The 13,542-nt window shown below is 29.7% G+C and overlaps 2 protein-coding genes across 5 annotated transcripts in view; both read right to left on the bottom strand.

Annotated features, from left to right (window-relative positions):
* Nucleotides 1–13,542, bottom strand: part of LOC123300842 (putative uncharacterized protein DDB_G0271606) — a 55,939-nt gene that overhangs the window by 16,152 nt on the left and 26,245 nt on the right. For 2 of the 4 annotated variants that reach the window (XM_044883489.1, XM_044883490.1), the window contains exon 1: nt 4,901–6,076. The exons of 1 other annotated variant lie outside the window; for it this stretch is intronic. In XM_044883489.1, coding sequence (XP_044739424.1) covers nt 4,901–5,858 — 958 coding nt within the window. In that variant the 5' untranslated portion in view covers nt 5,859–6,076. One more of the 4 variants, XM_044883491.1, reaches the window with a different exon arrangement.
* Nucleotides 6,152–13,542, bottom strand: part of LOC123301309 (histone acetyltransferase KAT6A-like) — a 28,828-nt gene continuing 21,437 nt past the window's right edge. Inside the window, exons 2-4 of the mRNA XM_044884046.1 lie at nt 9,319–9,755; nt 6,345–7,089; nt 6,152–6,187 (exon numbers count right to left, since the gene is read on the bottom strand). Of these exons, the coding sequence (XP_044739981.1) occupies nt 6,152–6,187; nt 6,345–7,089; nt 9,319–9,755 (1,218 nt within the window). The remainder of the gene's footprint in view (nt 6,188–6,344; nt 7,090–9,318; nt 9,756–13,542) is intronic.

Raw genomic sequence — 13,542 nt, 5'->3', positions numbered from 1 at the left:
GAAGGTATTTCATTTTCAATATCTTAAGTAATTATTTGTTTAAAAAAAAAAAAAGAATCTGAGTACCTACACTTGTAATTTCTTATTCATTCCGATTAAAAACCAGTAACTAAATTTTCGATTTATTTCCGATTCCTTTCAATAGACGATTCTATTGATGTTTTTTATTAGGATTATGAACAAAAGAAGTTCAGCACACGACAAAAATTAGACAAGTTTTGCTTTTGGTGCATTGCTTTAAATTAAAAAAAAAAATTAAAAATAATAATAATTAAATTGACATGATTAAATAATTACTTGATTTAAATTAAGTATACTTAACTGTGAATAAAAATAAAAATAAAATTACTTAATTAACAGTTAAACTTATTTAAAAATAAATTAATAAAAAATAAAAGATTTGTATTTTTGATTTACATACTTAGTATGATTGAAAATAGAAATAAAGAAAATATGATGTCGTTAGAAACAATAGCTCTATTTGTAATCACTAAAAATCTTTGAATCTTAAATTTAACTTTCGTTAATTATCTGAGTAATGTAAAAAATAATTTCCTTATAGTCTAAGATCCCAATTAGGATCGACCTTCATCCATCTCTTTACCGAATGAAAGTTATTTTTTATGAAATATAAAATGTTAACAAATATCCCTGCAATGGGTTGCCTAAAAAAATGTGGTCCAGACTACTTTTAGTGAAAATATCAAGAGTAAAATTTTTTGAAATTTTTCACTGACTTACATATCTAACGAATATTGATCTACTCGAAAGTAAAAGCCATAAAGAATATGCAGCAGCTATGCTGTCTGCCTCTTTTCGTTCACTATTTTCGAATTTATACAAGTTGTGAATAGTAATTACGTTCATCTGTTAATTCATTGCCTCACATATATAAATAAAGATAATTTTATTGCAAATACGGTGATATGATTGTCCACAAAATATCAGTCAAAAAATAAAGTTTACAAGCTTTCCAAGTTTTGATGTTTTTATTAAAAGTTGTCTGGACCATATTTTTTAGGGCAACCCACAACAGGGATATTTGTAAATATTTTACATTTCATAAAAAATAACTTTCATTCGGTAAACAGATGGGTGAAGGTCGACCTTAATTCGGATCTTGTACTATTAGAAACTTTCATTCATGGCAAATATAATAAAAATTTGATTTCAGGTCGAACTGGATTTTCGATGTTTATTTTCTTATTAAAATTATGTATGGATGAAATACGTATGGCCCCTGGGAACAGTTGCGTTTACTATTGCACACTTCCTCTCTATAGCTGAAAATAGTTTGTTTGAACTCTGAATAATTCGTGGCGATAATAAGATTTTGTAGCCGTAGACTTTCTATACGTTATCCATAATATGAGCTAAATAAAAATAATAAAAATCGATCATACCAGTATTCCTGAGGTATACAGGGTGAATAATTATAATCTATTATGACTAACAGCTCGTTTTGTAATTAACCAATCAAAAAATTACCTTAACAAAAATTGTACAGTTAGATGGAGGACATCATGTTCTGACATCAGATTGGGATTCTCCGGGTTGCTTTAATAGCCAATTTGGATCCTTTCGATTAACTGCAATAATGACATATTTTTAAGTCGCATTTCCTCCGAAAACTAACGATTTTCGAAAAAATGTTTTAAATAAAAAATTTTGGTTTTTTTATGAGGATCAACTTTCTAATTTTAAGTGTTGTTCTGTCTCTTACTGCTTTTTATCTAAATTGACTATTAAAGCAACCCGGAGAACTAGACTCAATCTGATATCAGAAGATGATGTTCCCCATCAAACTCTACAACTTTTGTTTAAGGTATTTTTTGATTAGCTAACTGCAAAACGAGCTATTAGCCATAACAGGTTAAAATGGTCCACCCTGTATATGTTTTTTTTCAACTCTTTTTAATTAACACCAGTATTTATTTCGAGGTTTAATCTTAATCTTAAAAGCACTGCATTATTAAATAATCTCACTATTGAAATTATTGTTAATAGAGCAGGCTGAGAATTTTCATATTAAAAAAAATGATCCCGTCCGGTATTTAAATGCGATAATTAGGAGAAAAAGAGTAGTTTTTAAGTAAAAAAAACTTTGGAAAAAATCGGAGAGTAGGAAGTTATTTTTTTTTTAAATCGGAAAAGATGCAAAAAACCGGTTTTTCACAAAAAAAAAAGAGCGGAAAAGGCATTTTAATAAAAAAAAAAAAGAAAAACAAAAGGGGTGGTATCGCAACAAAAAACGAAAAAAAAAATTAGAAAGCTAAGTTAAATCCGATGGAAACTTTACGAGAAAATACGATTTTAACACATCAAATCTTTCGCCATTTATTTTCGAGGCTCAAATTTTAGCTCTTAATGGTATCTTTTTGTAAAAAAAATTTCGTTGCAAAATAATAGAAAATTTCCAAATACTTCGATAGATTCTACGACAGTTAAAAAAAGTCATTTTCTTCGTTAAAGTTTAATTATGAATTTCGTAGATGCATGGTGAAACCGTGAAAACGCACAGAAAAATGGAAATTTACAAAATGTAACAGTTGAACGACACAAGTTGTTGCACTGTATATTGAGCAGTGTGCACTGTAAATTCCCGTTTTTCTTTGCGTTTTCACGGTTTTATCAATGATGATTTTTCCCGATAAAACCATATTTTCTTATATTTGTATATTATTCTTTATATTTGTAAAGTTTCCATCGGATTTCATTTCAGCATGTCTCATTTTTTTCGTACTACAACCCCGTATTTTTAGTTTTTTTTCTTTTTATTAAAATGCTTTTTAAAAAATAACTTCCTACACTCCGATTCTTTTAAAAGTATTTTTTTCTTACAAACTACTATTTTTCTTTTAATTATCGCGTTGAAAAACCGGCCGGATTAATTATATATTTCATTTAAAAGTTGCTTTAAATTTAAGTGATTTATTTAGATTGAATTAAGATTTTTAGTGATTGACAAGACAGAACTATAATCTGAATTAGTTTAAGTTAGGGATGAACACCATACACCACTCCATGCTAAAAATTATTATTTATTATAATTCTGATCAATGATAGTTTAGATTGATACAATCAAAATTTGATTTTGTATTAATACCACTTTCACTCAACCATTCATTTTAAATCAAATTTTCATTGCATACAACCAAACACAACCCTTATTCAAATCCCTCAAAAAGCGTTTTAAACAAATTATCTCAAAATATTCTAACAAAAGAATGAAATATTTGTTCATTTTTCAAAAATAAAATTTGACATGCATGTCTTTCTTTTCAAATCAATGGAAAATGAACAATTTTCAATAATAAGGTAAAAATAATATTATAATTACTTTACTTCAAAAAAATCAGTTGGTTTAGATTCGAAACCCTATCAAAAAATATGTTTTCGTAGTAGAAAAAAAAAGCCGAAGTTAATTAAAAGGATGGTGGTGGGATATTCTATTATCTATTTTTGGTGTTCGAAAAGTAAACCGGACGATTCAATTGTCATTGTTCGATAAGTTCGGAATGATTGGCGTGTATTAGAGAACCTCGATACTAATTATCGGCCAGCATTCAAAACACAAATCGAATATGCTGTTAATAACTGGAAATGAGTAAATTAGAAAGTTGTTGTTTATTAAACATGTAACATTTATGGTTCGAAATATTTTTCCGCAAACCGTACAGTTTAGTCAAAAATGGACTGAAAAGTTTTACCCAAAATTGTTTTTTCGTGTCAAAATTGTTATTTTGTATAATTGTTTCTGCGAAATCTGGACACTCTTCGAAAAAAAAATTTCTAATAAATCCAAAAAAAGTGCTTTGTTTTTCAATAAAACCATTCTTGTTCAAATTGAATGAACAAATGAACAAAAAGTTAGAATTTTGCTATCAATTACTGTCTAAACTATTCGCTTTACAGAAAAATATTTCAAACAAAAATGTTTACGTATTTATAAAGAACAACTTTCTAATTTAAAGCGTTCATCTAATGATTTTCAGTTATGAATCAGAGTGAGAAATCAATTGCGCCTGAAAACTTAAATCGAATTCGATGCCAGTATAAGATGTGTGTCTCTTTGTAACTAACATTTTTCGTTTGAAGCATTTTCCTCGATTAAATTTATTTATCGAGTTTCAAGCATATGTCAATTTTTTTTCAAATTTATAACTAAACTTTTTCGTTTAAAATAAACAATTATTTTTGATAAAATGTTGTAGCGAAGAATCGATCGGTATACTTCTCGTTTTATCGGGTTTTGGACAAAATGATTTGCTTAAATAAATATTTTCAATAGTTTTAAACTTGTCACCGATATTGAAAATTTTCATAACATCTTGAAAATAACGTCTCTGCGGCATTCAATCTACAGGTTTTGTATAATACAAACCGGCCGCCACTCAAAATTAGTTTTCACATCTCCTCTACAATTTTCCCTGTAAATAAGAGATCTTTTTTACAGGGAATTCACTTTTGATGATTTGACTAAAAATCTAAAAGTATCTTTAATTTTCGGAACACAACAAAATTTTTTTTTCGGTATTTTTTTTTTCTAGTGTAAAATATTTGTTTGCGATAGAGTTTCGATTTTCGATGAATTTTTTCGAAGGTAATATTATCTTAAAAAATAATATTTTTACAGTATTACATGTAGCTAAACGTTTATTTGAGAATCGATCGCTATTGTTAAAATAAAAGAAAAAACATGGTTTTTTTTGGAAACAAGTAGAGTAAGGAATGATATGAATCAAATATTTAAAATATTATAATAATAAACAAAATACTGCTGAGAGACTGAGAACGCTACTTCTTAGTTGTGCTACTGGACATTGGCATATACAATAATGCAAAAACAAGCTTTTTAGTGCCTGGCTGTGATTCGTATCCGATTGGAGTCCGATCTTACCCGTCTGATTGATGGCTGACTGCTGTCCAACTGAGTTGTAGTTGTTTAGATGAATAGCACCATCATTTAAAGTGCGCTTTTGAGTCCGTAAATCCTCCATACTAGATCTAAATGGGGAATTCAACCCTAACCCAGCATCCCCTTTCAATAAGCGACGTCGCTCTTGCTCATGCCGCTTTGAATTTACAGCTGTTTTAACTAAATTTGATGGAGACAAATAAGGTATTTCATCCTCATTTGATGACGTTGACGGTACAAAAATACCTGGCCTCGGTACTTTTTTCTCTTGGGTTAGATTGGTAGCAGGTACTGGTATAGGAGTGATACGTTTTGGAATTTTAGGAGGTATTGTAATATTTGATTGTTCTTTAACAATTGTAGCAATACCAATTGCATTCTCAGGTTTTGATGTCACAGCAGGAGCAGGAGGAGTCGAGTTTACAATATTATTACTTTGTTCAATTTTAGATGCTATTTTATCTTTTGTTTTTAATTCGGATTTAGGTTCCGTTTTAGATAATATTTTAGGTGGTGATAATTCTTTCACAACTTTTTTAACAATAACTTCTCTATTATCATCTTCCGATTTATCTGCATTACGTTTGCGTCGTGATAACGAATAATTAGGTGTTTGAGCCGTTCTTGATCGGCTATGTGTGGGTGTTGTAAATAAATGTGATAAACCATCGAATAAACCTTTTAATTGTCCGAATCCAGGTTTTAATTTATCAATACTACTACTAGAATTCGAGGTCGTTGACGAAGCTTTGTCATCGATTGATTTATCAACAAAAGGTTTATTCTCTGTAAAACCACTAAACGGATTAGTGTTCGAAGCTGATTTCGTTGAGAATAAATCAACTTTCTTTGAATCGGTAGTCGTAGCAACAGCTGCAAATCCCCAAGGTGATGAATCTTTTTCATTACCAAGAGTACTGATACTACCAAATGTCAGCATATCAGAAGTTTTCGAACCAAATACTTTATTTCTCGAACTCTCTGATTGTTTTTCAGAACTATCTGAATCGGAACCCGAACTACTTGAACAATCAGAACTTGAACACTCCGAACTATCTTCATCATCAGAACTATTCGAACTGTTAAATTCTGAACTAGAATTAGCATCAGAATCGTCTGATGATAATGATAGCTTACTTTTAACGGTTTGTTTTTGAATTGTCTTACGTTTAGATTGCTCAACAACAGCAGGGGTGGGAGTGGGAGTTGGTTGAGAATGAGATGATGGTTTTACTACTTTCTTTTTAACTGTTTTAACTGGATTGACATCTTTAGCAATTGTTTTAATATTATCATTTTTAGGTTTTTGTTTATTATCAGTTAAATCAATTTTTTTACCATCTTTTTTAATTTCTTTTTTAATCTCTTTATTAATTTCTTCTTTAATTTCCTTTTTAATTTCAACTTCACTTATTTTTTTATTCACTTTATTTTTAGCAGCCACTTCATTATTTATTTTATTTTTAACAACCGTTGCAACTTCATTTTTGTTTTTAGTAACTGCTGCAACTTCATTTTTATTTTTAGTAACTGTTGCAACTTCTTTTATATTATTTTTAGTAGTTGGTGTAACTTCATTTTTATTTTTAGCAACTGGTGCCACTTCATTTACAGGTTTATTTTTAAGTGAAGATGTTTGATTGACTTCATTGTTTGATTTAGTTTTAATTGTTGGAGTAATAACTTCATTATTAATTTTATTTTTAATTGTTGGAGTAATCACTTCATTATTAATTGTTTTATTGTTATCAATGGTGTTGGTGTTATTTAATGTTTTAGTCCGTTTCTTATCAGCATTAAATGCAGATAATCTGAAGAACTTTTGTTTTTCTTTAGATATTCGATCGTTTGTTTCAATGTGAGGTGTGATCGATGAATTTAAACTATTTGATGGTGAATCAATGATAGTTTTTGAAGAAGATATTGCACTTGATGTTGTTGTTTGATGATTCGTACGTAGATGATTCTCTTGATCAGTTGATGATGAATCATCTTCACTCTCATCTTCTGTAGTTGTGTCCTCTAAACGTGATTGTTTTGTTATTGGTTGAATTGCCGTTAGATTTGTTGTTTTCGTTATTTGTTGGTTGCTTGTTGATTGATTTGATTTTTTTGGTATTTTTTGTAATTTTGTACTGTCATTGTTATTTGATATTGCTTCTTTGGGTAATCTGAAATTTTAATATTCAATATTATTTTTGTGCTAATTGATTAGTTTTTTTTTTTTTTTTTTTAAATCTTTACGTTAATTTTTTTATTTACGAATAAGTTTGCGCCTGAACAAAGGAAGCTTCTTAATCGATTCAATTCATTCTTCACTTTTTATATGTAGAAAATAACCTAACTCATAAAACCCAAGTTTTTATTACAATCCCTTTCTTTGTAACTTTTTTTAAATGAAAACCCGCGTGCTTAGTACTTTGTATCCTTGAATATTTTTGCTCTGTTCATCAAGAACTATTAGAAACTACTTTACAGAAATTTTGAGACTAGTTATAAAAAAAAATTCGAATTTCCATAGCTTTCGACTTCAGGATATAAGATTAGAAAAGACAGAGTTGAACATGAAATCTCTCAATATGAAAGTCGAGAATGTACAGTAAAAGCAAACAAAAAAAGTTTATATAAATATTAAATTTTATAGTATTTGCATGGGGAATATAGTAGAAGTATAGAATTTTTGTGAATATTTTACCGGTGAGAATCCTCCAGCTCGATCTACCTATAACCTCTAAGGTAGCCGACAAGACTGCCGAACGTCCTAAAATGAGGACTGGCGGAACATTGAATGCAAACCTGATATGCGTACCCGGACATTCCAGAGAATGTCGGATGCAAGCATCAACAAGCACCCAGGAGTTCCGTTTGCGAACTGCAAGCTCCTCCTTAAAGAGAATATCTTAATAAAGGCCAATCTTAGATGGGTGGAGGATCGCATTTGTGGTACTACAAAACAGATATGTTTTGAGTACAATTAAACTAGCCAGTATCCTGTAATAGACAAAAAAATTTTACGGCTTTTGAAGGACACTGACTAGTCGGCAGTGACGCTGAACACCTGGGTCTGACAGTGAAACGATGACTCATCTTCTCTGTCACTGTCCAGCTCTTGCCATACGGATATGGACTCATTTGAGCCAGTCATTCTTTGACGACCTTTACAACCTTAAATCCGTTGACTTCAAAGACTTCTGCTGTTTTTCAACATCTCCAAATGGTTCATGGTGTAGTGGCCGGGGATACATTAACCTCTTTTTCTGTACCACAACCGACCCTATGGTCTAAGTGTTTCCCATCCCAGGACAGCCACTCTAACCTAACCTCTAAGTTAAATTTTGATTTGATTTCATTTTACTTTCGGAGTATTCCAAACTCCATCTATAGCATGTGATATTTAGTTACATAGTATAAAGAATTAAAGACGTCTTTAAGTATTTCGATTTTTGTAAAAAATTTATTTTTATAATAACTTGTGAGGAAAAAATCTATCCATTTTTAACCAAATAATCAAGCGACTAAATTTTATAGAAAATAAGAAAAAATCACTTTTAGTCTGCCAGCACTCGCGTCAACCGTTCGGTGATCTTTAGTCACGTGTAAATAAACTTCGTAAATCATAACCTCTACATAATATATATATTTTAGCTAATTTAGTTTGATTAAGGAATTATTGAATGATGTTTGAGAGTGACAATATTAGAGCAGAAAAATAATATAAATAATTAAATTCATTTTAACTAATTTCAACATATTTCTATCACAAGTTTTTTTTTAATTTACTGAATACAACTTATATGAAACTAACGAAAGTACACGCCCGAATATTTGCAAAGTTAATATTTTTTTTGATTACACCATTACTCTCGTGATCAGAAAATTCCCACAATTTCTGAAAGACTTGACATAGCACGACTGCTTATGGGTTAATTTCTAATCGAGCTACAGCTCCGAAAACAGGATTATTTTTAGACTGTTTTCAGGTTTTTGGTATATATATACATAAACCACGTGGCTGGTTAAGAGGGAGGTAATGAAGTTAAGATACATAATTCTTAATATATTTTTTTTTTTGGCTCAATGAAAATAATTTACAGTTTAAGTTGCCCCCAAGTTGCGGTATACGAATATTTAATTTCAAACATTGGGTACTTTTATATTCTATGAACGCTATATTCTTACAATGCCGCAATGCAAGTGTTTCACAAAATACAAAATGCCTTTTTGACTTGATAACAAAAAAACTACATTCCATCCGAAGGGAGATCATAGTAAAGGCTACGGTAAGTTAAATAGGGGTAGGGAGAGGGTTCAAAAAGGCTGGAATTGAATCACCTTGTTTATGAATGCTCCCTTTACTTTTATTTTGTATGGATAAAAAAATTTTCTATTCCAATACTTACTTTTTAGTGGTGACATCTTTATCTCGATCTTTATTCAATTTTTTTCGTACAGAATTAGCTGCATCCAATTTCTGTGACTTTTTGATAGCAGTATCATGTTGAGAACAATGTCGACATCGCCATGGTGTTTTACTTTTTTTATCTACAGGTGGATCCAAACATTTCAAATGATAATTTCTGTCACACGTTGAACAACATAGAAGGCAAACATCTAAATCTGGTACCGTACATCCATTACATGTACGACAATCTTCACAAAACCATCGCATGTCTTTTGATAATAAGAGCGCTAAATCTGGTCCTGATGGCATACAACTTAAATGATAAGTTGTACCACAATCAGAACATGAACTTAACTTTTCTGGATTACCATTTTTATTTTTTGTTTCTGTACCCAGACATTCTGTACATATTGATAATGATGCAACCATAGACGACTGCAAAAATTAATTATTGGCACTATAATAAACTATAGTTGTGCCAATAACTTTAGTTTGTAGTTTGTATATTTTCTATAGTAATTGATTGCAAGAAAATACTAATTTTTAATATTTTATGTTTTAATCAGATTAAATTATTTGTTTAAAAAAAAAACCAAAAAGAACTTTTTGTTCCTCTTTATCTGTTCTGCTCTTCTTACTGAAGTACTGTATTGTACTCAAGTTACAATATTTAATGAGTTCAATTTTTAACAAAGCGATTAAGAATTAACAGAAATGTATTTAAAACAAAACAATATGATGTGATATAAATGCAACTGCATTAATTCAAACATTTAAATCCTTGAATTTGATAAAAAGATTTCCTTCAAAACTAATTCGTATTAATTTTAACAAAATTTAAGAAAATTCTTACATAATATTTTTATGAACGGCTACAACCAAAATTTACAAAAGGGGGGGGGGGGGTCTACAACTGTTTTGAACCAATAAAGCGTAAAGCCTTTTCTCAAGAATTACGGCATACAAAATATTAAATAAGATTACAGAATTCGAAAAAATTAATAAAATTTGAACAGCTGTGTTTTGGAAACTTTAAGGCCTACAGAGAAGGGCTCTGAACCTGAAATGTGGTAAATTTAATCTTCTTCAAATCAAATTAAGGTGTAGTTACTTGAAAATTAGACTTACAGGGTTATTTAATAGTTCGAAAAATAGCTAAAAAATTTTTAACTGTTGTATTTTGGAAAATCTTAAGTACACGCAGACGGTTCAAATTGTAGGAAATTTAATCTACTTTGAATAAGGTAAAGCGTAGTTATATTCGAAAAATTGGTCCTTCAGGTTTAAAATGGTCAAAAGCTGAATGCAAGTTAAAAATTTTCTGATCTAAGTTCTCAGAAAATAATTAGTTTGTCTTCTAGAAATTAGACTGGAAAAGAAAGATATTCATCATAGGTTATTTTATTGGACTAATAATGATATTTATAAATTTTTGAAATATATTTTCTTAGGGAAAAATAATTATTATTTATATTATATTATATAACATAAATGAAGAACTGAATGTATAAACTCAAAGGTAATAGATATAAAAACAAACCGGTTTATAACATGAATAGTTCTGTCTATCCACAACTCAAGCGAATATTAATATAATCATTTATAATAATTTAAGTTCATTTACTTTAAATAACTATTATAATGCTAATTCTATAAAAATAGACAACAATATTAGTATTAAAGATCACTTTATTTAGTCTTTAAGGATGTACGAGCACCAAGGCAATTTTAAATAAAATCCTGGATTTTTTTTATATGAAGTTGAACTAAGTCTAAATCAATTCTGAAAATTTTGGGTAAGGTTGCCCGATTATTTAAATAAATAAATGATTTCAAAAGTAGGCATATTTAACATTGGTTTATGGTAAAACGGTAGATGGATGATGTTTTAATCGATTTTTCTAAAACTAGTCGGTGGAAATTATAAAAAGAACTATTTAAATTAAAGTTAAAAACTTAAAAAGTGAAAACAAACAATTGACTGAGTAAATTGTTGAAATACCATGTATAGACAGTGTTGATTACTCTGTCATATTACACATACGTAAATGTCACACATATATAACTGATATATCCATATAATACTATACAATTTGCGCTCTCACGGGTAAACAGTGATGTTTACGAAAAAATGTTGTTTATTTTTTTATAACACATAACATTTTTTAATTTAAACTTTTGTTCTATCTCTAACGGTTTACAAGACCCAATTGACCTATGTTGCTCATTTACGAACTTGACCTCACTTTTTACGTCCTCAGCACGTTATAAAAAATTCATTTTGATATCTCTTTTCGTTTTTGAGTAATCGTGATGACAGACGGACAAACAAACGATAGACAGACAGACAACCGGAAATGGACTAATTAGATGATTCTATGAACACGTATACCAATTTTTTTTTCGTAGCATCAATATTTTTAAGCGTTACGAAGTTGGGACTAAACTTAATATACTATGTAAATTTCATATATACATGGTATAATAAATTATTGATGAGCACAGTAGTGGGGACACAAATTTAAAAAATATATATTTTCAATTTTGATGGTGAATTATATTATAACTAGACAGTATAAGAATATCCAAAATTGAAAATTTTGTTTAATCATTTAGCTTTCGAGATTTCGAAAATCAAAGCAGGTATCGAAAAATTTTATTATCATATTTCATCTACATTTATGAAGTTATAACAATTCATCATCAAAGTTGAAAATAAGGTACAATCAATTTGAAACCTAAGTCTAAAATTGCTTTGGCGTTCGTACTACCTTAACGAGACTAGAAGACGATACTATTAATAATACTTTTTTTTTTTTTTTTATTCCGACCACTAAAAGCTATGCTAGAGTGGGAACCAATTCACATCCCCTTTTAAAACTATCCCCGTCAATTCACATGTTGTAAACATGTGTTTTTAGTCGGGAAAATTTTGTACTCCTTGAGAACGACCTGTCAGCCGAAGACGAGACGCCTTCGGGTAGGAGGAGCTATTAAAATCGAATGGAGTTAAAGGATTCTGCCGAGGTCAGACGCCAGACATAAAGCCCACAGCTAATCCGTCGGGATCTCTCCCAGGATAAATGGATCCAAGGTGTCGGATCTGAACATTCTGAAACTAACGTCGTGCAGATTTCTGCAGGGGCAAATAACATGAATGGAGGTTCCATCACCTCCATACAGGCTCTACAAGTGGGATCATTGGGGATCCCCATATTGTGAAGGTGATAGTTCAATCGACAGTATCCTGTCAAGAGTCCCACCACCCTTCTCAACTGTGTTCTAGTAAGTTGCATGCTCTGCGCAAATTCTCACTAATCAAGATGACCTTGTCGTTTACTCTTGCATAATATTATGTAATATGTAAGTATTTTTGCTATAAATAATACAGTTTCTAAAAAAATCCATAAACGTCGATTTTTTGACTAAAAAACTTAAAAGACCCTTTAAAAAAAAAAAACTAAATTTTGATGCAAAAGATATACAAAAACAAAAGACATTTAAGCATATTTTTACTTTGTTGTTTGAGGACTTATTATTCAATTTTGCCTGAAATTGATAATTTGTGAATTGTGAACCTTGACCTATGAGAGAGGGAGAATAATTCACAATAGATCTTACAACTGAGGCGTACACTAGCCAATTTTTAAATGATATATCATGCGACCGGTTTTGTTTAAATTTTAAAATCGTGATTCGACATCCGTCTTTGTTTAGTTTATTTATAACTTGTATTAATAACAAACTAATTTTAGCTTAAGAGGTTATTATGTATATATTAATTATTTTGATAAATTATGACATTTTTTTATAAATTTACAAATTAGAGATGCTAAACTACCTATTACAGGGATTATTCAAAAATACATTAACAAGCTTCTAGTATAAGAAACAAAAAAGTTCATAAGTTTGTTTTTTGCATACAACTATTTTTGACTCGGTTTAACTAGAAAAGGATAACCTCATACCGAGTATAATTGTTTTGAAACAAATTTTAGCACATAATATAATTTTTGATCGAAAATCGAAAAATTACTTTCTAAAATCTTTCTGAGGAAAAAAACATTTAATTTTTGAATACACTGTATGTTTTTAAATCATTTCCCTTAGAATATCAATGAGTGTGAGAGAGTACATATAAATAATGTGTATAGGAAAGATATTATTAGATGTCTCTTTGCATGCCTGTGAATAGCACAAGCGTCTAATAGTATCTTTCTAA

The sequence above is a fragment of the Chrysoperla carnea genome, chromosome 5 (assembly GCF_905475395.1).
Source record: "Chrysoperla carnea chromosome 5, inChrCarn1.1, whole genome shotgun sequence".
Taxonomy (NCBI): Eukaryota; Metazoa; Arthropoda; class Insecta; order Neuroptera; family Chrysopidae; genus Chrysoperla; species Chrysoperla carnea.
Note: the sequence above shows the minus strand (reverse complement) of the source record. Positions and strands in the feature narration are given on the sequence as shown.